The sequence below is a fragment of the Mauremys reevesii genome, linkage group 24, assembly GCF_016161935.1.
Source record: "Mauremys reevesii isolate NIE-2019 linkage group 24, ASM1616193v1, whole genome shotgun sequence".
Taxonomy (NCBI): Eukaryota; Metazoa; Chordata; order Testudines; family Geoemydidae; genus Mauremys; species Mauremys reevesii.
This window is the reverse complement of record NC_052646.1, coordinates 11,020,119-11,046,374: the sequence shown is the minus strand read 5'-3', so window position 1 is coordinate 11,046,374 and position 26,256 is coordinate 11,020,119. Positions and strand designations below refer to the sequence as shown.

At 53.3% G+C, this 26,256-nt stretch overlaps 1 protein-coding gene across 4 annotated transcripts; it reads left to right on the top strand.

Moving 5' to 3' along the window:
* The first annotated feature begins 6,967 nt into the window (after window positions 1-6,967).
* On the top strand, window positions 6,968-14,665 carry DUSP23 (dual specificity phosphatase 23). 4 transcript variants are annotated; one of them, XM_039513551.1, is made up of 3 exons: window positions 6,968-7,165; window positions 11,640-11,914; window positions 13,905-14,665. In XM_039513551.1, the coding sequence occupies exons 2-3, from the start codon at window positions 11,645-11,647 to the stop codon at window positions 14,088-14,090; spliced, it is 456 nt and encodes a 151-aa protein (XP_039369485.1). In that variant the 5' UTR covers window positions 6,968-7,165; window positions 11,640-11,644; the 3' UTR covers window positions 14,091-14,665. The 4 variants fall into 4 exon arrangements, with proteins under 4 accessions (XP_039369485.1, XP_039369487.1, XP_039369484.1 ...); XM_039513553.1 differs by having other exon boundaries at window positions 6,968-7,475; XM_039513550.1 differs by having other exon boundaries at window positions 6,969-7,388.
* Window positions 14,666-26,256: the final 11,591 nt, after the last annotated feature.

Sequence of the window (26,256 nt, the reverse complement as noted above, 5' to 3'; positions counted from 1 at the left end):
ATCTAGTACAAGATAAGACAGTTTGACCAACTAATGTATAGGGATGTTATGTTCAAGATATCAGGAACAAGGGGAGGTAACAAACAATTGTCATTAAATACATACAGTGGTACGTAGGTTGTTTGTCTCAGTCTATAAATGTTGAAGTACCTCGCCTTAACCCTTTGTCCAACCGAGGGGGCAGCAGAAAGTCCCATTACTGACTGAACTGACTCCATTGTAACAAGCATACATGTGTTAGTGTACATGTAGACATAGATCCAGGGAGCTGGTTCCATGCTTCGTTGACAATAAACCTGGCCGAGCACCTTCACCACCAAACCAAGTCTATGGTCTTTTTTTATGAGTAACATTGAGGTCTGCTGAATGAGCAGGCTGCCTTATCTGCGGCTAGTAGTGATAACGTTGACATTACTGAGGCAACAACATTCCAGACTTCAACACTTAACAACAGAGATGACGGTATGTGGGTAGAAGGACCACTTTTCTCTTCTCTTGGTTCTCACAGCGCTCATCTATCTGGATGGTCAGGTCCACAAGGGCATCTAGGCCCATAGGTGTCTCTGCACAGGCCAGTTCATCTTTGATTTCTTCTTGCAAGCCCCACCAGAATTGGTACAGCTGCACTGCTTCACTCCCCTGAGTATCCGCTGTGAGGCAGTAGAAGTATGCCACATAGGAGGCCACTGTGCCTGTAGGGTGATCAGGTGTCTGGTTTTCGACTAGAACACCTGGTCAAAAAAGGATCCTGGCAGCTCTGGTCAGCACCACCGACTGGGCCATTAAAGGTCCAGTCAGCAGTGCTACAGCACTAAGGCAGGCTAGTCCCTACCTGTTCTGGCACCACGCTGCACCCTGGAAGCGGCCAGCAGGTCTGACACTACTGTGGCCCCGCACACAGCCCCGGCCCCGAGCACCGGCTCTGCACTCCCATTGGCCAGGAACTGGCCAATAGGAGCAGGGAGGAGGTGCCTGCAGGCGAGAGGAATTCACGGATATTCCTGCCCCTCTCCCCCCCCACTAGCGCACGACCCGCTGGCCACTTCTGGGGCATGTGCAACATGGTGTCAGGACAGGCATGCAGCCTGCCTTAGCCCCGCTGTGCTGCTGACTGGAAGCTGCCTGAGGTAAGCCCACACCCCAACCCCAACCCCCAACCCCCGCCTCAGCCTTGAGCTCCCCAAAACCCAGAGCCGCCTCCTGCACACCAAAGTCCTCATCCCTGGCCCCACCCCAGAGCCTGCACCCCTAGCCCAGAAACCGTACCCCCTCCTGCACTCCAACCCCCTACCCCAGCCCTGAGGCCCCCCAAACCTGGAGTCCCCTCCTGCACCCCAAACCCCTCCTCCCTGGCCCCACCCCAAAGCCCACATCTGCAGTCAGAGCCCTCACCCCTGCCCACACTCCAATTCCCTGCCCCAGCCAGGAGCCCCCCTGAAACCCTCATTTCTGGCCCCACCCCAAAGCCAGCACCCCCAGCCCAGAGCCCTCATCCTCTCTCACATCCCAACTCCCTGCCTCAACTCACAGCCCCCTCCTACATTCCAAATCCCTTGGCACCACCCTCCAGACTGGAGCCCCCTCCTACACCCCAAACCCCTCATCCCCAACCCCACCCCAGAGCCCACACCCCCAGCCAGAGCCCTCACCCGCTCCCGCACCCCAAGCCTCTATCCCAGCCCAGTGAAAGTGAGTGAGGGTTGGGGAGAGCAAGCCACTGAGGGAGAGGGAATGTAGTGAGTTGGGGCGGGGCCTCAGGAAAAGGGCAGGACAGGGGGCAGGGCCTCAGGGAAGGGGCAGGGCTATGGTTGTTTGGTTTTGTGCCATTAGAAAGTTGGCAACTCTATGTGCCTCATCCCTACTGGAGCTTCTTCATAGCAACCTCAGCCATTCGAGCTTGGTGCAGAGCAAAAAAGATGATTGATATTGACTGGAGAAAAGCATCCCAGTTTGACAGCACCAGACTGTGGCCTTTCAGCGTGGGGAGGCCCAGTCTAATGCATCAGCAGGCTGATTACTGGCCAGAGGCATAGATTCTGGCAGGCATCAGGAACAGAGGCAGCTTTGGTTCACAAAAGACCCGGAACCACTGGCAATTCCCATTTAACTGTTCCGGTGAGGGTATCGTAGGCCCCTGCTCAGGGCAAGGCACCACAGGCTGTGCTCACAGCATGGCATTCTCAGCACTGAGCTGCCTCACTCGCCCCTGCAGCTGGTGGTTGCTCCCGATCGGCTGCGTAACTTGGGCTTGCAGGGCTTGATTATCCGCCAAGACAGATGGTTCATTCGGACGAGTCCGATGCTTCTGATGGCTGTGGCAGTGCGGTTGGGTCCATTGTTCTCATGCTGGGTTCAGTGCAGTAGGGCAGGGGTAGTCAATTTTCCTTGTCAAGGTCCAAATATCTTGGTCAAGGTATAGTCAAGGTCCAGACTCCAGAGAAAACAATTTTAAAAAATAACAAAAATGATGATAAGTAAATTAAAAGATTTTGGGGGCCATTCAAAAGCATCTGGGGGTCCGGATTTGGCCCACGGCCCACGTATTGACTACCCCTGCTGCAGAGTTACTGTGGTCCAAACAAGCTGTATGGCTCGGTCCTGAGCAGCCAGACCTTGTGATCAGAGCTGGGTCCACAGTCCCATGACAGGAGTCCAGAGTCAGCGGGGTCAGGAGATCAGAAGCAGGGACAAATTTGAGATCAGAACCACAAGTCGGTAACCAGACTCAGGCCAAGTCAGGATACTGGGGGATCAGAGGCAGGAGACAAACTAGAGATGAGAGATCAGTTGCAGTTGGGGAGGTTTAGGTTGGATATTAGGAAAAACTTTTTCCCTAGGAGGGTGGTGAAGCACTGGAATGGGTTCCCTAGGGAGGCGGTGGAATCTCCTTCCTTAGAGGTTTTTAAGGTCAGGCTTGACAAAGCCCTGGCTGGGATGATTTAGTTGTGGATTGGTCCTGCTTTGAGCAGGGGGTTGGACTAGATGACCTCCCGAGGTCTCTTCCAACCCTGATATTCTAGGATTCTGTGATTCTCACAAGTCAGATACCAGGAAGTCAAGCTGGGGGAGTGGAAGCAGGAAGCACAAGGCATACAGTCCAGGGTGGAGCCTAGTTGTTCAGCCAGCTTCCTGTTCCTGCTGCTGGCTTTCCCCTTAGTCATCTCTTTTCTGAGCTGAACAGTCTTAATCTTTTTAGTTTCATACCATTTCATACCTTTGATGATCTTAGTTGCCCTTTCCCAGTTCCACTATATCTTTTTTGAGATGGGGAGACCAGAACTGCACACAGTATTCAAGGCGCGGGTGCACCATGGATTTATATAGTGCCATGATAATATTTGCTGTCTTATTTCCATCCCTTTCCTAGTGGTTCTTAGCATTCTGTTAGTCTGTTTGACCATTGCTGTGCACTGAGCAGAAGTTTTCAGAGAACTATCCACGACTCCAAAATCTCTTTCTTGAGTGGTATCCGCTAATTTAAAACCTATCATTTTATACGTGCGTTTGGGATTATTTTTTCCGATGTGCATTACTTTACACTTACCAGTGTTGCATTTCATCTGCCATTTTGTTGCCCAGTCACTTGGTTTTGTGAGATTCCTCTGTGGCTCTTTGTAGTCAGCTTTGGACCAAATATCTTAACTAATTTTGTATCTTCTGCAAACTTTGCCACTTCACTGTAGGCCCCATTTTCCAGATCATAGAATCATAGAAATGTAGGACTGGAAAGGAACTTAATCAATCGTCTAGTCCAGTCTCTTGCACTGAGGCAGGACTAAATATTATCTAGACCATCCCTGGCAGGTGTTTGTCTAACCTGTTCTTAAAAACCTCCAATGATGGAGATTTCACAACCTCCCTAGGTAACTTGTTCCAGTGCTTAACCACCCTGATAGTTAGGAAGCTTTTCCTAATGTCCAACCTAAATCTCTCTTGCTGCAATTTAAAACCAGTACTTCTTGTCCTGGCCTGAGTGGATGAGAAGAATAATCTATCACTTTCCTCCACAACCTTTTACATACTTGTAGACTGTTATCATGTCCCCTCCTCAGTCTTCTCTTCTCCAGACTAAACAAACTTTTTTCAATCTTTCCTCATTGGACATGTTTTTTAGACCTTTAATCTTTTTTTTTGCTCTTTTCTGGATTTTCTCCATTCTGTCCACACATTTCCTGACGCGTGGTACCCAGAACTGGACACAATACTCCAGTTGATGCCTTATCAGTACTGAGTAGAGTGGAATAATTACTTATTGTGTCTTTCTTACAACGCTGCTACTAATACATCCCAGAATGACGTTCACTTTTTTTGCAACTATTACTTTGTTGGCTCATATTTAGTTACTGATCTGCTATAATCCCCAGATCTTTTCCTGCAGTCCTCCTTCCTAGGTAGTCATTTCCCATTTTGTATGTGTGCAACTGATTGTTCCTTCCCAAGTGGAGTACTTTACATTTGTCCTTATTGAATTTCATCCTATTTATTTTAGACCATTTCTCCAGTTTGTCCAGATCATTTTGAATTCTAATCCTGTCCTCCAACGTGCATGCAACCCAGCTTGGTATCATCCACATCTTTAAATGTACTGTCTGCACCATTATCCAAATCATTTATGAAGCTATTGAATAGAGTAAGACCCAGGACAGATCTCTGTGGGACCTCAGCTTGACTGTGAACCACTGACAACTACTCTCTGAGTATGGTTTTCCAGCCAGTTATGCATCCAGTTTATAGTAGGTTCGTCTAGGCTCTCTCCCTAGTTTGTTTACGAGACAGTATCAAAAGCCTTACTAAAATCAAGATATATTATATCTACTGCTTCCCCCCATCCACAAAGCTTGTTATGCTGTCAAAGAAGGTGTGACAGTCTGCACCCTTATGTTCACCACTTTTACGAGACTATGATACATTTTGTACAAAATATGACTTGTGAGGTATCATTTGAAAACTCATAATTTGCTGGTCATTACTGTCCTGGTAAAATATGTGTGACAACATTCTATGTAAAGTCATAAGCTTATACTATATGACACTGCTGAGACATGCTCCAAGTTTAGAAAAGCAGGATTAAACCAGTTCCTCAGAGACAAATGGCAAACTGATGTCTCAGCCAGGTGCCAACATAAACAAATAGACTATCACCTGATTAAGTGGACATTCTTTGGCAGCAAGAAGGGTGTGAGTGAGAAATTTACATCTTGGCAAAGGAACAGCTGGGGCTTCTCATGCAAACAGACTTTCTGCTCCTGAACCTCAGCTGGAGATGTCTTTCTAAAAGGAAAATAACTATAAGAAGTGAGAACAGAGGACACAAATCATCTCTCTCTTCATCCCTACTCATGTCATCGACAACACTTGAAAGACTTCATTGGATGAGGGAGAGAGATCCTGGCCGGAAGATTCAGCCAGTAAGACTGTTAGAACATATGATGAGAGAGAGTTTTGCTTTGAATTCGCTTAGCTTGTTAAGTTAGGTATTAGTTTGTGTTTTGCCTTTTATTTCTTTGTAACCAACTCTGACTTTTATGCCTCACTACTTGTAATCACTTCAAATCTATCTTTTTGTAGTTAATAAACTTGTTTTATTGTTTTATTTACACCAGTGTGTTTGGATTGAAGTGTTTGGGAACTTCATTTGGGATAACAAGATTTGTACATACCATTTTCTATTAATGAAATGAAGGGCCGGTTATTCATTGTTTTGCAGGGATTTGGGAGGCTGTTCATTTATTGGTGAAAATGTTTTCAGATGTTCCTGAGGAAATTAGCCTGGGATTTCCAAAGAAGCCTGAGAGAGTTTCAGTCGCCTGTGAAAATCCCAGCCTGAATGCACAATATTTGCATATGCAAATTTAAAATAATACAATTGTCTCACATACTCTGCACAAGCAACCCCCTGTGGATCCATCAGCTATCCCCACAAATACACCAACCCTGCACACCAGAGTCCATTAGCACTTTCCAGCCACCACCACAGGAATTCTCCTCCTCCACAGCGATGAATTAGAGCCCAGGCACTTAGGTTTCTGCTTAGAGCCATGTTCCTCATGGTCTGCGATCACAGCTTTCCTTGAACAAAGGCAGTTACTAGCCTTCATGACTGCAAAGAAAAGCGTAAACCTCACTTCAGTGTAACCAACACAATGATGCTACCTGAACCTGCAGAGAGCCTGAGCCCATCGCTGTGAGAGGGAGGAGCTGCTCCAAATGTAATGGACACAGAGACACTGCCTGAGTCTGCAGAGAGCCTGAGCCAATTGCTCTGGGATGGGGAAGCTGCCTTAACTGTGACTGATGCAGCAACACTGCCTGAGTCTGTAAAGAGCCTGAGCCTGTCACTGTGAGAGTGGTGAATTGCTCTCTGCATCTCAGTGAGGTGTTAACATCAATATCAGATATTTGGGGGGCCCAGAGAGGACTCCGTGTGGCAGAAGAGTGCAGGGCACCAGCCCCCTGTGTACAGAGGCAGATATTTACAGGGGTTAGATCATGGAAGGGGGGACAGAGAGCAAGCACATGCTGGGTAACATTTCCGGTTTGAATTAATTGCATGGCAGCATGGAGGTGTGTCTTCCAGGCACCAGCCCTTCAGTCAGGCTGCAGGGATCTCTTTACAGAGTTAGCTGAATTACTGCACTTAGAAAACAGAAAAATAACTACAGAGTCATGCAGACTACAAACAGTGTTAGCCTGATGGAGACAGCGCTGGCCTGGGACTCCAGAGAGGAGGAGTTCTTATCTGGCTCTGCCAATGGCCTGCTATGTGACCTTGGGCAAGTCCCTTCCCCTCTCTGTTCCTCAGTTTCCCCATCTGTAAAGTGACAAGAATGATACAGCCTCCCTTTGTAACATGCTCAGTGGCTGTTCTTATGCCACCTTCCTTCTCCTCCTGCTTCAGCCTGGTAGCGGCTTCATTTACACGGAGTTTCTGGGGGGCGTTTCTTGCTACAGCCATTGCTAGCTTACTGCTCCGGCTGCTATGGCGCTGCGTGGGCGCAGCAGGGAGCGCTTCGCTGCTAGGAAGTCTCGCGTGTCCCACTAGTTGCAGGCTAGAGAACTGGGTTCTGATTTACTCATAATCAAGCCGTTTTCCCAGCCTCTGTCGGAGCCTCCCCCGTGTCCTCCCCGCGGCGATCAGCGATACCGACAAGACCCCCCAGCGCCGGCAAGTTCCCACCTCCCCAGCCAGCGCCGCCGCGGGGCTCGCAGCAGCCTGACGCCTCCCCCGGCTCCCGGGAGCCAGACACCCGCGGCTCCCACCGCACGGCCCCGGGTCACGCGTTGGCGGCAGCGGGGGAGGGACCGAGGCCGGGCCCAGGCTCCCTGCGCTCCCGCCGGCGGGCTGCGGAGGACGCGTGCGCGGTGCGCACCAGCCGGGCCGGCTTCAGGTACTGCCCGGGCGCGCTGGGCCCCGAGAGCGGCCGCGGCCTCGGCCTCGGCCTCGGCCTCCGCCTGCTGCAGCCCGGGCCGGGAGGGTGAGACGCGGGGGGGCCCGGGCCCAGGCGGCTGCGGGACTCGGGGTGCCGGCTGTGGGTGCCAGGCTGGGGGCTGGGAGGTGCCAGGCTGGGGGTTGGGGTGTCAGCTGTGCCAGGCTGGGGGGTGCCAGGCTGGGGGTTGGGTGCCAGCTGTGCCGGCTGGGGTGCTAGGCTAAGGCATGGGGGATGCCAGGCTGGCATTGACAGCTGTGCCAGGCTGGGGGTGCTAGGCTGGGGGTTGGGGTGCCAGCTGTGCCAGGCTGGGGATGCCGGCTGGGGGTGCTAGGCTGGGGGCTGGGAGGTGCCAGGCTGGGGGTTGGGGTGCCAGCTATGCCAGGCTGGGGGGTGCCAGGCTGGGGTTGGGTGCCAGCTGTGCGGCTGGGGTGCTAGGCTAAGGCATGGGGATGCCAGGCTGGCATTGACAGCTGTGCCGGCTGGGGTGCCAGGCTGGGGGTTGGGTGCCAGCTGTGCCAGGCTGGGGGGTGCCAGGCTGGGGGTTGGGGTGCCAGCTGTGCCAGGCTGGGGATGCCGGCTGGGGGTGCTAGGCTGAGGCGTGGGGGATGCCAGGCTGGCATTGACAGCTGTTCCAGGCTGGGGGGGTGCCGGCTGGGGGTGCCAGGCTGGGGGATGGGGTGTCAGCTGTGCCAGGCTGGGGGGTGCCAGGCTGGGGGTTGGGTGCCAGCTGTGCCGGCTGGGGTGCTAGGCTGAGGCATGGGGGATGCCAGGCTGGCATTGACAGCTGTTCCAGGCTGGGGGGTGTTGGGTGGGAGGTGCCAGGCAGTGGGGTGCCACCTGTGCCAGGCTCAGGGGCCTGTTGGTGCCAGCGGTGCTGGACTGGGGGAGCTGGGCTGGGGGGTGGATGCCAGTTCGGGGGACTGTGCTAGCTTGGGGGTGCCAGCTGTACTAGGCTCAGTCCTTTGCCCTGCTCAGGGGGTGCTGGGCTAGGGGGGTGCAAGTGCTGGATGGAGGGTGTGTGGGTGGTAGGCTGGGAGGTGCAGCTGTGCCAGGCTCAGCCCTCCACTGCACGCTCGGGGGTACCCATCCCCCCACCAGGCATCACCCCTCACAGCCTCCTGTCTCATTGGCCTGCATCAAACCGCCAGCCACCTGGTTTGCGATTCTGAGGGAGTGTCCCGGGCTGTCTTGATACTACATAGCTAGGAGCAGACTTTGAAATCCAGCGGGTCCCAATGCCCACCCAGCGCCAGGTTCGCTGCCTGGGGATGCCATCCCTGCATTGTCCAGGCGTCGCCACGGGCTGCAGGTGCCAGAGGCTGAATTCTGTGGTCATAGAGTGAAGTCCAGAAGGGACCTTTGTGATCATCTAGTCTGACCCCCTGTATAACAACACAGGCCTGTGAACTGCCCCAAATAATTCCTAGAGCAGATCTGTGTTGGGTGGCACTGAACAAGGACCATGGAAAATACCTCCTTCCCCAGCTGCTATGTGAGTGAGTGGATGGTGCGATAGAGCCCTCCCCTGACCACTGCAGTTAGCACAGGCACAGAAAGTCCTGGCGGGGCTGCAGTGGTTAAAGCAGGGGTTCTCAAACTGGGGGTCGTGACCCTTCAGGGGCTCGCAAGGTTATTACATGGAGGGGTTGCGAGCTGGTAGCATCCACCCCCAAACCCTGCTTTGCCTCCAATGTTTATAATGGTGTTAAATGTAAAAAAAAAAGTGTTTTTAATTTATAAGGTGGGGGTCACACTCCGAGGCTTGCTGTGTGAAAGGGCTCATCAGTACAAAAGTTTGAGAACTACTAGGCTAGAGGTTTTGTGGAGAGATTTGAAAGGTGAGCAGAGGGGACTGGTAAGTCTTCTCCTTATTCCCCTCCCATAATACAAGGCAGCAAACCCCTTTTAAAGCAAGGTAGTTACCCTGCAGAACTCACCGACACATGATATTATTGCAGCAGCAATTAGCAAGAGTTTTAAAGGGTTAAGTGTCTGTTATAATGTTACCTGGGCAGGGCACAGCCATGGGGCTAAGATGACATTTTCTAAGATTTACCCCAAATGTGCGGGCTAAATAATTATTATGAGAGCTTGATGAAAATGATACTCTCAGCAACTGTACTGTGAAAATGTTTGATATTGGGTCTGGGACTCGCTGCTGGCTTATCCGTGATACTTGGTGTGGAACAGCTGCTCTGCTCAGCCTGAGGAGCTGTAGTGCCAGAGTGTTATCGATTCACCAACACCCTCTCTTGTGATGTTAAGTGTGTGCAGGGTGCAGCCACCCAGGGAGCTCCCTGGAGGTCAGTGAAGGCCCGGTCATTGTGTGGCCCCGCTGGGGGTACTGGCGCGCTGAGGCAGGCAGAGATGTACCCGAGAGTCTGGTGCAGGGAGTCTGGGTGTCTTCGCCCACCCTCAGGAATTGAATACTGAAATTGAAGCTGGCTGAAATATGAACGTTGTGCAGTTATCAGGAAATGGCTAGTGACAGTTCTGTGGCACCTGTAGTTCAGGTGTGTCCTGGGGCTGCGTTCCAGGCTGCTGGATTCCTGGGGTGAGCGTCTTCTGTGGGGCAGCTAGAATGAGGGCCTGGGTGTTGCACTAAATTAGGGCTCTTCTCCCCCAATTTAATCTGACTCCAAAAAGCATCCATCATGTCCCTAGAGAAGAGACAGTGAGCAGGGTTTAAAATGACCAGGGCTCCATTTCTGGGCCTCAGGACTAGACTGATGGGCTGGGGCAGGGTAGCTTTCCTCTGGCCCTTGTCACTGCAGGATCTGAGCCCCAGACGCACACCAGGAGCAAACAGGAAAGAGCAGGATGTCAAAGTGCCCGGGATCTGTGGGTGCATGCGGGGAAGAGGGGGCGGGGGGAACTGCTGAATGGAGAGCGCTTTCAAAAATCTGTCTTTAGTGGGTCCTCCTCCCAACACCCCAGCTAGAAGCATGGTTTGATCCCCATCTCACCCGGGGTGCCGAGACTCAGAGTGGTTGGGAACTGCCCAGTGACTGTAGGTGCCTTGGGGACCCCGGGTGGCTGAGGCAGGAGTCTCCAGGTGGCCCTGCACTGCCCGGGTGAGGTGAGGGCAGCCGGAAGGAATGCAGAATCGCCAGCCATTTCCTCAAGGGAGAGCCAGGAGAGATCACAGCTCTGATAGGTGCTGGCATCTGCCCAGTGCTGCCAGACTGCCTGGGGACTGTTGCCGCCCCAGGGTTCGGCACCTTGCTCCCCCTCGTCTGTGACCATCTGAACCCCGAGCAGATAATCCTGCTTTTTCTGGGGCCAGCCTGTGGTGGGAGCAGCTCTGATACACTGTGCCACCTTCTTCCACTTCCCAGAGATCACGTGCCTCTGGGACAAGGGGCGTCTCAGGCCCGGAAGGGCATCTAGCAATTCCACAATGCCCCAGGCCTACCAGGGGACCCAGCACTTCAGCCTTAGCACCCCCTTAGCAGGTGCAGGGATATGAATAGGGCCCTGAATCCATTGAGCACTCTGGTCTCTGGCCCAGGCCCTGTTCCCCAATGAAGAGGTGCTCATGGATCTGCCCAGCCCAAAGCGGGGGGGGCACGGGAATTTATCCCAACTCCTCTGTGGAGCAGGATTCTTGTTGTGGCTGCCAGGTGCATTCTGGAATTTGGGCTCTGCGTCATGGCCCCAGGGAGTTTGCTCTGGGGGCAGCTAGGCCCGACCTGGTTCAGTGAGTGGGGGGTGCAGAAGGGCTCTGCAGTGGGCTGGGCCATGCCTCTCCACTGACCTAGGGTGACCAGATGTCCTGATTTTATAGGGACAGTCCCAATATTTCTTATATAGGCACCTATTACCCCACACCTCCCATCCCGATTTTTCACACTTTCTATCTGGTCACCCTACCCTGACCCCTGGCACTCTGGGGACAGAGTACGTTAGGCCCAGGGCTGGTGGCTGCAGTGTCTGGCCCCATTGTCAGGCAGTTAATTGATGGGCTGCAGAGCACATGGAGTGAAAAGGGATGTAGATGGTGCCACCTCCCCCTCCCCTCTGCTGCCCTAGAGCAGCAGGGGTTGGAGCCTTTGGGGCTATGAAGCTGTGAGGGCCAGGTTGGAACCAGGAATGGGGATGGAGGGAGGCCCTGGGCCAGGTTAGAGATGGGTGCACAGGGGCAGCAGGGTGCTAGGAACGTGTCTCCCCACAGTGCGCTTTCTAACACGCTGCTGTGTCTGCCTGCAGCACCAATGGCGTCGGCCGTCCCTCCAAACTTCTCCTGGGTGGTGCCCGGCAAGCTGGCAGGGCTGGCCATGCCACGGCAGCCCTCACACTACCAGTACATGCATGAGCATGGCATCCGGCACCTGGTGTCGCTGACCGAGCGCAGCCCACCCAACCACGACACCTGCCCTGGCATCAAGCTCCATCGCCTCCGCATCCAGGACTTTTGTGCCCCGTCGCTTGAGCAAATCAAGCACTTCCTGCAGATTGTGGAGGACGCCAGCAACAAGGGCGAGGTGTGGCCTGTCCGTAACCTCTCCCCGCACACATCCCTTGGGGGGAGGGATAGCTCAGTGGTTTGAGCATTGGCCTGCTAAACCCAAGGGTCTGAGTTCAATCCTTGAGGGGGACATTTAGGGATCTGGGGAAAAAATCTGTCTGGGGCTTGGTCCTGCAGGGGATTGGACTAGATGACCTCCTGAGGTCCCTTCCAACCCTGACATTCTATGATTCTATGATACACACCCCTGCAGCCTGATTGGCGGCTGTTGGTCTGAGAGTGCCATGTGGCTGTGATGCCCAGGAAGTGCCCGCACTCTCCCTGTGTGCTTCCCTTTCTGCTAGAGCCCAGAAACCTGCCGGGACCCAACCAGGATTTGGGCTCGGATCTGAAAACACCCCGACTCTTTGGGGCTCAGGTCAGCTCTTATCACCTCGCCCTGCCTGTGGGGTTGGCACAACAGTGGCTGCATGCCCTGCTCCCGCGGGCCACCCCCTCACCACACTGTGTGCGCTGCAGAATGAGTGTACTGAGGAGTCACAGCAACTCCAAATAATGCAGCTGTGGCCAGAGACGGGTTACGGACACAGGGCGTGGGGAGCTGGGAGCCCCCACCAGGTTGAGCCCCAAGGACTAGGCTGTGGTGTTGGAACGGGGAGGAAGTGTCAGGGTCGGGGCAGGTCTGAAAAGGCCTGGACACTCGGGGTGGGTTTGGGTCGGTTGTGCCTGAGGAGGGTTCAAGTTGGGCTTTAAAACTGGGCCTGAGCAGACCTCTGCTTCAAGCCCAAACTCTGGCCGGAGCAGCAGGAAGGGCTCTGGGCCTGTGGGTGGAGATTGCTGCTCTTCTGGGGCGGGTCCCAGGAGAAGGGGCCAAGGTCTGAGCCAGCAGTGCTGGAGTTCCCCCTTCCTGGTGGGGCTTCTCATGCCTTGTGCTGTGACCCAGCTCAGGCATGTCCCCTCTGGGTCTGGCCCGCACTCAGTGATGGGAACAGCCCTGGTCCCTAGAGCTGGGGTCATTATGCCTCACACTGTGGCCATGGGAGCTTCCCAGTGCTGGCTGGTATGGGACCCAGCTCGAGGTCCAGGCCCTGGCCACCTGCTGTAGGCAGTATGGGGCCAGAGACACATGGCTGTGCCATTCTGATTCCATCCAGTAGAGGGTAGGGCTGAATGCTAGCTAGCTCCCAGGAGGAGGTGGGAGTTGGTGGTGTGGGATCTGCCGTGGGGACAGTAACAGGGCTTTCCATGGCCCCACAGACACGAGGACTGGCATTGCCTATGCCACAGCAAATCTCTGCCTGGGGGCACAGGGCTGGCATATAGCAGCCCCCTGCAGCTCTCTGTGAGCAGCCACTCGGCCCCAGGCAGCCTGTAACTGCCTTGGAGGGCCGTGGCGCAGCAGGTTCTCAAACGTCACCAAGGGTGTGGGGGGATTTCCCAGAGTCACCCCAACTCTGAGGCTGGCCAGGGTGGGATAGAACTTACAGCTCCTTACCCCTCCCCTCCCCACTCCAGTGGGGCAGGGCCAAGTGCTGTTCTGCACCAGTGCCCAGCGTGGATTCTGGGGGCACCGCACCATCTCCACCCTACCACGCCCTCTGGGGCCTGACTGCCCATCATGGGAGCCTGTAGTCCAGACGCCCAAGCAGCCATCACTGTGAACGTGCTGACAAAAATGCTAGGGCAGGACGAGGAGCCTGCCAGCCCCTGGGTATTTCCCGCTGCTGCTGTGAACCCAGAGGAGTGCCTGGTGCTGGGTGAGCAGAGGGCAGTAATTCTCCTTCAGCCTCATGGCATCTCTCCCCACAGCACAACCAGGGCTTCTGACTACCGGGCCAGCCAGGGCACTCACGCTGGGAACACCCAGCTCTGCCACTCAGTCCCTGAGATGGGGGCAGGCCTCTCCTGCTCTGTGCGGGGACATTTACCTGCTCCCAGGCAGCGAGATGTGAGTGGAGGTGAAGGTACCAGGCCTGGTCTAACCTTGCCGTGTGCTGTTCCCACAGGCCGTGGCGGTGCACTGCATGCTGGGATTTGGTAGGACGGGAACCATGCTGGCCTGTTACCTGGTGAAGGCCCAGAAACTCACTGGGGTCGATGCCATCCACGAGATCCGGAGAATCCGGCCTGGAGCCATCGAGACGCATGACCAGGAGAAAGCCGTGATCCAGTTCCACCACCACATCAAATAGCCACAGCCAGAGGCCCCCCCGCCCTCCCTGCACACGGGGGAGGGAGGGGCCCAGAGGGACAGGGCTGCTCAGCTACACAGACACCTTCAGGAGGACCCTCCTGGGCCTGTGGCTGGGCGTTTCTGGACCCATGGAGGGGACCTTCCCAACTCCTCTCAGCAGGGAGTGCCTGGCTGCTGAGGGGAGCGGGGGCTGGGCTCAGAGCCTGGGGCCAGACCCCATTCTTGGCAGCATCTGCCTGCACTGGGGCAGGGGTTGCCCCAGCCCCCTTTACTCGAGACTGACAGGATGAGCTCTGAATCGGGGAGGGGCAAAGGGCAGTGACCTGGAAGGGGGAGCCCCATAGGGCAGCGTCTCCTCCAGTCCCCTGTGATCCTTGCCCTGGAAGAGCCAGGCCCCTAGAGACGGAGTGGGGCTTTGCCCTGCAGGGAGGCTATGCATGCCTGCCGGGTGTGTGGGCTGGAGCCTGTCCAGCCAAGGGCTGTAGATGAGGCTGGAGGTGTCGGGGGGTTTATTCTTCTGAGCTGCCGCAACCATGTCCGCCCCCCGCCCTGAATAAAAGAAGCTGGCATTGAGTCCCCTCATAGTCTCTGTGTGGGACATCCTGGGCAGGGAGGGATTTACACCCGCTGCTCCCATGGGCACCTGTGCTTCCTGTGGGTGTATCCAGTGCTGCACAGAAGTGAAGGGGGCTGGGGAGCAGCTGGGGCAGGTCAACATGGGGGTTGTGGCCACATGAGAAGTGGTCTCTGTGCTGTGCAGCCAGTGTGGGATTCTCCCTGGTGCAGAGGCTGCAGGTCCAGGGCAGCCAGCTGTGCCATGCTGCACCAGGCTCCGTCCTGGGACCCTGGGCTCTCGGTGCTGCAGACCAGCAGTGGGGACATCTGCTGCTGCAAACCAGCTTCCCCAGCACACAACCTATCCAAGGCCAGCAAGAGGTGGAGCCTTAGGCCAGACTGGAGGGGCACTTCCCTCCTGGCACCTGCGTCATCCCCTCCCGCAAGCCACGCCTGCTGCTAAAGCTGGAAAGTACCTGCCACAGAGGGAGACCCAGAGGAATGGCTGGAAAGCGCCCAGGGCCCTTCCCTTGCTGTGCAGAGGGGCCTGGTTGTTAGAGGGTTCTAGGCCATTCCCTCTGCCCCAGGGCCCCCACAACAGACATCACAGCCTCAAAGCCACTATGCTTAGCACAGCTGTCCCGGGTGGGAGCAGGGAAGGCAGCGCAGCTGCAGGGCCCAGAAGCCGAGCTGCCCCTGTCGCTGCCTGGCTTGTGCCAGCCTGGAGCAATAGCTGTGTGCTGGGCTGTTTGGCTGATGGTGAGCCCTAAATACAAACCAATCAGCTGGGGGCAGTGTGGAGCCCTGTTTGTGCCCCTCCCTCCTCCCCACTCCGCCTAGGCAGGCTGCAGGTTTGTCAGTGCGGCTGAGAAGGGGAATGAGGATTTCCCACTCCTAGAGAAGGGAGCAGGCCTGCATGAGCCTCTGCCCTTTTACTCCAGAGCTGCATTTGCCTTCATCATAGCAGTGCCCACTGCCTGGGTCCTGGCTGTTAGTTAGCTGTGGAGTTGCAGTAGCTCCTAGAGGCTGCAGTCCTAGGTGCTGTACAGGCACATGACCAAAAGCCAGTGCCAGCCCTGAGGCACTTACGATCCAAATTTTACACTTTGGTTGCCTCAGAGGCCTCCCCTGTAGTGCCCCAGAACTCAACAGTTAATCTGCAGAGTCACTGGGCTGCTGGGAATCAGGATTCCTTGTTCTGTTCCCCTCCGAGCAGAGTGTAGCCTAGGTCAGAGGCAGCCTAGCCAAGCACTTAGCAGAGCACATTCCTTCTGAAAGGCAGCATGGCCAAGTGGCTGAGACCTGGCTCTGCCAGACAGAAGAGGGTTCTAGTCCCAGCCGTGCCAACAGTGACCTCGTGCAGTGACCCCTTCTGTGAAATAGATGCATGGCACTTTCGATCATTATCCTCCCTCTGGAGCACCTGGCATTGGCCACTGTCGGTAGACAGGATACTGGGCTAGATGGACCTTTGGTCTGACCCAGTACGGCCGTTCTTACTTTCCTCCTCCTGTGGTGGGGGGTCTGAGACCTTGGTTGATAAGGGCTGTAAAGTGCACAGAGATATTAATGGCAGTTGGAAGAGCTGGGACTGCTGGTCTCCACAGGTAGCTCTAGGCCAGACGGTGCGTTAGAGGGGCCTTTTGCTCTGTGTTTTCTCAGATGCAGGCAGGAATGCAGGGCTGACTGGATGCACCATGCAAGGTGCTTGGCAAGTCTGAAAAGAGTTTGGGCTGCTTTCCTCCAGTGGAAACCCTCCTGGCCTTTGCCCAGTGGTGCCCCCTGAAGCCATGGCTTCCCCAGGCATCAGCTCTCTGCCTTCCCTTTGCTGCGTGCAGGGAGCTGTGTCTTGGGAGCCAGGGTGACCAGCTCTCTGGTTGGACGCATCTGTCTCTCCTCCCTCGTCTGTGGTCTGTTAGGTCGTTTGCCATGCGCGGCTGGATTGATGTTTAGCGTGGTCTGATTGGGGGCCATGTGTTGAGCCAAACGGCCTGCTAGGCAAGGCTGAGAGCTTCCCATGTCCTCTGATTCCTTGTCCCTTTAGGGGCCCTTAATGAGGGGGAGGGGCTACTCAGGGAGAACAGGGGGTTAAAAAACCAGCTCCTAAGTGACCGCAGGCGTTTCACCAGCGAGTTTAGAGAGGGAATACAACTAATTAACAATCTCTGAACTCAGGCCAATTAACACCCCCCTCCAAAAAATCCCCACCAAGTCTGCAGGAGTGAAAGGAACACAGGCAGAAGTCCAGCAGCAGAGGGGGGCTGTCCAGTTTATTGCACTGAATGCAGCATGAACAATTATCTGCCTTGTGGGCCGGTGGCGTGTGTGCATTCAGTGCAAGGAGCTCTTGGCCTACAGAGACTGTGTATGGGACCCTGAGACCAGAGTGGCTGAATTGGAGGAGCTAAAGGAGACAGAGAGGTACAGAGAAGAGGCTTTCTGGGACACAGAAGAGTGGTCCCATGCCCAGTCTGACAGCACCTGTGCAGCTGAGGAGGATGAAAGTCTCACGGAAGGAGAACATCAAGCTGGAGCAGAGGGAAATGATCCCATAGTTGGGACTCTCCTTCCAGATGATGTCATGGTATCCTCTTGCACTGAGGATACCTCTCCAAGGGAGGGGAGCCCAGTTATCAGGAAGAGACAGGTAATAGTAATGAGGGACTGGATTTTTAGAAATACACATAGCTGGGTTTGTCAGAACAAGGAGAACTGCAATAGCTTGTTGGTTGTAAAGATTGTGGATCTCACACAAGCCATCTAGACCAGAGGTTCCCAGATTTTCTTATTGCATACCCCCTGCCAGATCTACCAGCTGCACGCATACCCCCTGCCAGATCTACCAGCTGCACGCATACCCCCTGCCAGATCTACCAGCTGCACGCATACCCCCTGCCAGATCTACCAGCTGCCCGTGTTCCTCCTTCCAGATCTACCAGCTGCCCGCATACCTCTACCAGAATACAGGGTTTATATTTTAAGTCATAGAATCAGAATATCTGGGTTGGAAGGGACCTCAGGAGGTCATCTAGTCCAACCCCCTGCTCAAAGCAGGACCAATCCCCAACTAAATCATCCCAGCCAGGGCTTTGTCAAGCCTGACCTTAGAAACCTCTAAGGAAGGAGATTCCACCACTTCCCTAGGTAACCCATTCCAGTGCTTCACCACCCTCCTAGTGAAAAAGTTTTTCCTAATATCCAACCTAAAGCTCCCCCACTGCAACTTGAGACCATTACTCCTTGTTCTGTCATCTGGCACCACTGAGAACAGTCTAGATCCATCCTCTTTGGAACTTCCTTTGAGGTAGTTGAAAGCAGCTATCAAATCCCCCCTCATTCTTCTCTTCTGCAGACAGAACAATCCCAGTTCCCTCAGCCTCTCCTCATAAGTCATGCTCCAGGCCCCTAATCATTTTTGTTGCCCTCTGCTGGACTCTCTACAGTTTTTCCACATCCTTCTTGTAGTGTGGGGCCCAAAATTGAACACAGTACTCCAGATGAGGCCTCACCAATGTCGAATAGAGGGGAATGGTCACGTCCCTCAATCTGCTGGCAATGCCCCTACTTATACAGCCCAAAATGCTGTTAGCCTTCTTGGCAAAAAGGGCACACAGTCGACTCATATCCAGCTTCTCATCCACTGTAACCCCTAGGTCCTTTTCTGCAGAACTGCTGCCTAGCCATTCGGTCCCTAGTCTGTAGCAGTGCATGGGATTCTTCCATCCTAAGTGCAGGACTCTGCATTTGTCCGTGTTGGCCCTCATCAGATTTCTTTTGGCCCAGTCCTCTAATTTGTCTAGGTCCCTCTGTATCCTAGCCCTACCCTCCAGCGTATCTACCACTCCTCCCAGTTTAGTGTCATCTGCAAATTTGCTGAGGGTGCAGTCCATGCCATCCTCCAGATCATTAATGAAGATATTGAACAAAACCAGCCCTGGGACCGACCCTGATACTGGCTGCCAACTAGACATGGAGCCATTGATCACTACCTGTTCAGCCAACGATCTTTTAATGCTCAAGCAGTGTACAAAATGTACAATTATAATACACAAACACACATGATATAAAAGACCATAGTACATATTTACGGTTTTAGTTTTAATGTATGCGTACTTTTGACTTATGTAAATAATGGCTTAGTAGTACCACTCACCATTAACGTGACAGACAAGGTTGTTTGAGGACAGGCGTATAATATTTGCTGTGATAGGTGATTGTTTGAGTTGTAAGTTGTTTTCTACATAGAGGCACTGACGATACTTTGGTTTCATTCCAGTGTGTGATGAAAATCCACTTTCACACAGGTACATTGTAGCAAATGGCATCAAAACCTTGCACAGCCCCATCTGAGAATTCGGGGAACTCTGCTCGCATCTGGATCCCAAACTCAGCCAACTGCTTTTGTTCCAGCTGCAGAGCAAAGTACTGGCTGCTCATTACACGGTTCACTAATTGAGTTAGGACATCATTGGCCATGTCATCAATTCGACGTGACACTGTTGTTTGATAACGGCACTAACTGAATTAATTTTTGGGCCTTCTCTCCAAGCATAGTCCTCACCATGTCTGCAGCTGCAGGTCGTGTTAGTTCCTCTGCTATGGTGTGAGGTTTTCCTGACTTCACAACTCTGTAACTCACTAGTGATGCTTCAAGGGCCTTAAGATTGTCACCAGGAGCAGCAAAGCGCAAAACTTCCTTGCTCGCCATTAGCTGCAGCCACGTGCATTTGAAAAATGCTGGTAGTTTGCCCTTGTGTTGTTCATGTTTGGTTTCCAGAATATCTGCGTAGAAGAGATGGTTTTAGGCTGTTTGACAGAACTTCACCACGTAGCGCACACTGCAGCTGAGGGTATTCACTGTCTCCAGCCCAAATAAAGCCCATTTCCATGGACTTTTCATCACATTTACGTCTCTTTGATATACATCCTGTTTTGTCCCTGGTGTCAACGTTTCGCTTCACAGGCTGAGATCCGCATGTTGAGTCGGTAATCGTCGTCTCATCAGCGATGTCAGCAAGTGCATTGGTACTGGCAGGACAAATTTCATCACTTCCCTTCTCATCACTGATACTTTGTATGTTCTTCCTAACACTACCTGTCTTAGCCATCTGTCCATATTGCCCTGTTACGTACAGATATAGTTACAGTGCGACATATACAACCAAAAAAATCCCCTACATTCTGGGCTCAGTTAGACTGGACACTTGCTGGGCAACGGAACCCGTGCTGTACGGTGATTGGACTCTGTACATCAGCGTCTCTGTGTATCAGGGTACTCACTGGTACATCTTGAAGTAAATTAACTACCGTATTTTATATAACAAATTCCCACAGAGTTTTAAAGCTTCATCTGAGTAGCTTCTTATGATAATGCAATAAAGAAAATAATTAATAAAATCCACCATTACACGATTTCTCCTGCATACCCCCCCAGAGATGTCTTGCATACCCCTAGGGCTACACATACCCCAGTTTGGGAACCCCTGATCTAGACAGATTTATGTACAATGCTGGGGAGGACCTGGAGGATACACATAGGTACCAGTGACAAAGGATAGAGGTCTTGGAGGCCAAATTTAGGCTGCTAAGTAATGGATTAAAATCCAGGAATTCCCTTGGCGCAGTCTCTGAAATGCTTCCAGTTCCACACACTGGGCCAATTTCAGGCAGAACTTCAGGGTCTTAATGCATGGATGAGATAATGGTGTAAGGAGGAAGGTTTTAGGTTTACTAAGAACTGGGGAGCCTTCTGGGAAAGGAGGAGCCTACACAGAAAGGATGGTCTCCACCTAAACCAAAACAAAACCAGATTGCTGGCATGGAAAATCAAAAAGGTGATACAGGAGTTTTTAAACTAAAGGATGGGGAAAAGCCTACAGGTGTGGAGGAGCACACAGGTCAGCCAGAGACACCCCATAGGGAAGGATTTATTAAAGGGTATTCTCTATATCCTTGTAAAGAGGAGAGGATAGACGTTGATAAATACAGGTAGGAACTGAAGAGAAACAGTCAAATGAAAAAGAGTCCCATTCAATTACATCACATGATGGTAGACAACTAAATATTGGCAAATAGTATAAGTGCTTGTGTATGAATGCTAGAAGTCTAAACACTAAGACGGGTGAACTTGAGTGCCTAATATTAAACAAGGATATCGGTATAATAGGTGGAATGATGATAATCAGTGGGACACAGGAATACGAGGCTGCAAAATATAGAGGATTGACAGAGTAGGTCATGCTGGTGGGGGAGTGGCACTATGTATGAAAGAAAGCAAAGAATCAAATAGTAAAAATCTTAAATGACTAACAGTACCATGGAATACCTAGGGATAGAAATTCCATGCTTGAATAAAGAGCATAGCAGTAGGACTGTATTACCACTTGGTAATAGTGACCATAATGTAATTAAATTTAATATCCTCAGGAATACCAAAGAAACAAATCACAATAGCATTTAACTTCAGAAAGGGGAACTAGAGAAAAATGAGGAAGCTAGTTAAATGGAAATTAAAAGGAACAGTCATGAGCGAAATGCCTGCAAGCTTCATGAAAACTATTTAAAAACAGCATAATACAGGCTGTGATGGGGTGAACTCACCCTCAGTAACCCTGCAAGAGCCTAATTAGGCCACGAGGCTCAGTCAACTAATTAGGCTGCAAACAGGGGAGATGTAGGCTGGAGGCAGCTAATTAAGGACAAGCTCACCTGGCAGGAACAGGCAGAGCCTCTTCTAAAGCCAGAGAGCTGGCTGCAATGGGAGCTGCTGCAGGGAAGTAGGTGGCAATTTCTCTCTGAACGGGGGAAGTTGGAGACTAGCAAACCCAGAGAGGGGGGAAGCCTGATAGGTAGGAAGAAGCCTGGGGAAACAGCAGCAAGAGGACTGGGGTGGGACCAGAGATGAGGCATTTGGGGTGCAGGAGAGGGCTTCAGGCTGGAGCAGGAGCTTGGGGTGTGGGAGGGGGATCTGGGCTGGGGCAGGGGGTTGGGGTGTGGGGGGGGTTGGGGGTGCAGGCTCTGGGTGGAGCTTACCACCGGCTGCTCCCCGGAAGAAGCGATATCTCCTTCCGGCTCCTAAGAAGAAGGTGCGACCACGTGGCTCTGTGCACTGCCTGCGGCTGCAGACACCGCCCCCTCAGCTCCCATTGGCCACAGTTTCTGGTCAATGGGAGCTGCTGAGCTGGCGCTGGGGGTGGGGACGGTGTGCAGCTGCAGAGACCCCATGGCTGTCTCTCTGCCTAGGAGCCAGAGGGAGATATCGCTGCTTCTTGGGAGTCGTGCGGAGCTGGGTAGGGAGCCTGCCAGCAGGGGTGGCTCCAGGCACCAGCATGCCAAGCGCGTGCCTGGGGTGGCAAGCCACAGGGGGCACTCTGCCGGTTACCGTGAGGGCAGCAGGCAGGTTGCCTTCGGCAGCATGCCCACGGAGGGTCCGCTGGTCCCGCGGCTTCAGCAGACCTCCTGCAGGTGTGCCGCCGAATCCGCGGGACTGGGGACCTCCCGTAGGCAAGCCACCGAAGGCAGCCTGCCTGCTGTGCTTGGGGCGGCAAAATACCTAGAGCCACCCCTGCCTGCCAACCCCAGCCCCTGTGCCAACCAGACTTTTAACTGCCCGGTCTGTGGTGCTGACTGGAGCTGCCAGGGTCCCTTTTTGACTGGGCATTCTGGTCAAAAACCAGACACCTGGCAACCCTACTGCTACGGCCACGCTGCTGCAGTGCTAGGAGCATGTCCTTTTAGTGCTGAAGGATGCAGGTTCCAGCCCTGCTCCCGGCCGTGCTGCCCAATGCAGCCAGGCCCTGAGACTGCACAGAAAAGAGCCCGGCTGCTCAGTGGGCTCTGCCTGCAGGGAGGAGGTGCATGCAATGTACCAGCACGGCATGTGAGCACAGTGCCTCAGAGGGTCGTGGGCTGAGGACTGCTGCACTAAGGGGGAGGGGTCCGTATAACTCAAGTGGCAGGAGCCAGGGCCTTTGGAGCCCAAGGTCTGGCGCTCTCTCCTCCCCAGGACCTGGCACGCCATGATGCTGGCTGGCTGGGACAGGCTGTCCATGCATGTATGAGACATGGGGGAGCTTCCCTCTATCTAATCGGTACCCAGCTATCAGCGTGCTCTGGGCAGCGAACGTCACAGCCTTGCTCCAACGCAGGGCCTTGTCTGGCCTGCTGTGCTCATGCAGAGTGGTCAGAGCAATGGCTGTGTGCATGTCCCTGCTGCCTGCTGTGGCACCCCAATGCAGGGGCTGGTTGGCGTTTGCTCTCCAAGGCGTATGCTGCGTCCAGATGACCAGCTGGTAAGGATCTACCCAAGGACCCGGGTGCTGTGCTTTGGTGATCAGATCACTCCCCACTGACTGGACAGCGCTGGCATCTGCCCACGCCAGCACATGTGGGTGGAAGCACTGTGCTGGCAGAGCTATTTGCTGGCCTGTCTGGAGAATCGCTCCTGGGTTTGTGCTACAGCTCCGAATGGCTAAGAGAAACCAACAGGCATTTAAATAGCACTAGTGGCTTGGCTGGAGCCTATCTCCTGATGTGTGTTATCCGTGGCTGTGTCCCAGGCCAGCATGTCTGTGTATACCCTCCCAGCAGACACATTACGCTGGGCCTCTGCTTTCATACAGTCCAGGTAGTCGCTGTCTGGCCTCGGGGCTCTCCCACGGCAAGAAACACAGCTGGCTCCGTTACATGTAATTGCTCTTCCAGCTAAACAGGTGCCACTTGGAAGTAGCAGTGCCCAGCTTGTGGTGTCGCTCTCTGGGCTTGGCTGACAGGAAGCTGGGCTGCCATGTATTGGCTTGTGAGCTAGAACCCTGCAGCAGGACTGGGATCCCACTGCCATAATAGCGGGAGTGGGTAAAATTTGCTTTGTTATGGGCGGGATTGAGTGGGCAAAAAAAACGCCCCCAGATTGCGGGAGTTTGCAGGGAAAACACTAAATCGCTAGTCGGTGTCATAACCAGAATGGCAGCAATAGAAAGCAAGTTTTTCTTTTCTTTTAAATAAAGATTTTATTACTTAAATTTAAGTGAGGGATAGAAAGAGCTGATGTCTTTTATAACAGGACATAAGTATTTTTACATGGCTTAAGCAAGATTTGTTTTATTCTTTTCATGATAAAAATGTCTGAATTCGGTTTATAGATATCAGATATTAACCAACCGTTGGTTTGGGTGTTTTCAGTAGCATGGGGGAATTTGCAGGATCTACGGGTTTTGCAGGTGGGAGCAGGATAAAACTGCAATAAACGATGCACGGCGGGGAGGGGGAAGTGGGTATTGTGGGGTGGGACAGGAGTGGGATTAAATAAACAGTCCCAGGCAGGGCTCTGCTGTGAGGGGCAGGGTGGCTGGACGTTGCTGAGCTGGGAGTATGGCCCATGACAGGCCCCCTCTGCAGGGCCAAAGCCACATGCTTTCCCATGGGGTTTCTCTGTTTGCAGGATGAGGCTCCTGGGCACAGACACCCCCCTCCCCTCGGCTCCTTGCCCTGGGCACACAGAAGCAGTGCCAACCCGTGCTTGGCACACGCATCTCCTGCCCCCACAACCTTGTGGATGCCCTGCCATGCCCTACCCAGCAGCTGGGTAGCCTCCCCCTGCCCCACCTACGCTTCCCTTTCCCCCACAGAGTTCAGTGTCCCAAGAGAGGACACTGATCTTTTGAGGCTTGTTCCCTCCCAGGCTATGTCTACACTACAAAATTAGGTCAATTTTTTAGAAATCGATTTTATACAGTCGATTGCATATGTCCCCACTAAGCGCATTAGGGCAGCGGAGTGTTATTGCTGCTTGCTGTGTGCTCCATAATATCTGTGAGAGTAAGGGGGAGATGTTTATGACGGGGGGGGGGAGGTTGAGGCAAATTGCCTGGTGTCCGATTTTGAGCAGCCAAACATCAGGGTGATAAGAAAAGCACAGCAAGGCACACTGCACATCAGAGAGGCTTTGAAAACCAGTTTCATAACTGGCCAGGCTTCGGTGTGACAGTTGTATGTGTTTCTTCCTGATGCAAATCCGCCCCCTTTGTTGATTTTAATTCCCTGTAAGCCAGCCACCCTCCCCTCTTTGAAATAAAGTAACTATTGTTTTGAAACCATGCATTCTTTCTTTATTAATTAAAAAAAATGAGATAACAGACAAGGTAGCCTGGGCGGTGGGGGAGGAGGGAAGGACAAGGCCACATTGCTTATTGTAGCCACACTAAAAATCAAACTGTTTGAATGACAGCCTTCTGTTGCTTGGGCCATCCTCTGGAGTGGAGTGGCTGGGTGCCCAGAGCCTCCCCCCCCCCCACGTTCTTGGACATCTGAGTGAGGAGGCTATGGAACATGGGGAGGAGGTTATACAGTGGATGCAGTGGGCATCTCTGCTCTGTTGGCTTTCCTGCAGCTCCAACAGACGCTTCATCATGTCCGTTTGCTCCCCCATTAGCCTCAGCATCGTGTCCTGCCTCCGCTCTTCGTGCTCACTGAATTCTTTCCTGGCCTCTGCCACTGAATGCCTCCATGCATTAAGCTGTGCCCTATCAGTGTGGGAGGACTGCATGAGCTCAGAAAACATGTCATCGTGAGCGCATTTTTTTCACCTTCTAATCTACAATAACCTCAGGGACGGAGATGATAGGGGGAGCGTAGAAACATTCTACCGTCTACGATTCTGGGGGGACTGCATGGTCACCTGTGCTGCTGAGTTCACCACGCTGACCAAACAGGAAATGAAATTAAAAAGTTCCCAGAGCTTTTCCTGTGTACCTGGCTAGTGCATCAGAGTTCAAAGTGCTGTCCAGAGCGGTCACAGTGGAGCACTCTGGGATAGCTCCCGGAGGCCAATACCATCGATTAGGGCCAGCTTTAGGACGTGTGGGGCCCAATTAGAAAGAGCTGGCGCCGAAATGCCACTGAAGATGGCAGCAATTCAGCGGCAGCTCAATCGGTTTCCGCTGTTTCTGGCGGCACTTCGGCAGAGGGTGCGGGGCCCGATTCCTGGGAATCGGGGGAATCGCCCTAAAGCCGGCCCTGCCGTTGATTTACATCTGCACTACCTGAAATTCGACCCAGCAAGGTCGATTTTAGCACTACTCCCCTCGTTGGAGAGGAGTACAGAAGTCGATTTTAAAATCCCTTTAAGTTGACGGAACGGGGTTGGTTGTGTGGACACAGTCATTTTTAAGTATCAGAGGGGTAGCCATGTTAGTCTGGCTCTGTAAAAAGTGACCGAGTCCTGGGGCACCTCATAGACTAACAGACGTATTGGAACATAAGCTTTCGTGGGTGAACTGGGTATTCACCCACGAAAGCTTATGTTCCAATACGTCTGTTAGTCTATGAGGTGCCACAGGATCTTTGTCACTTTTTTCAGTCATTTTTAAATCGACCTAACGTGGCTAAATTTGACCTTACCCCGTAGTGTAGACCAGGCCCCATTTAGTGACATCATAATTAATCCTGTGTCCACTGCATCGCAGCTATGACCTGGCTGAATGGATCTGACAGGATGGGGAGGTAGCTTTTTGGCAGAGGGGCTGCTTCTGTTTAACCCGGTTCCCCAGACCACGTGCCCCGGGGGGTTAGGGAAGGTTGTGACCGGAGGGAAGGCCGTGGGAAGGGCAGGG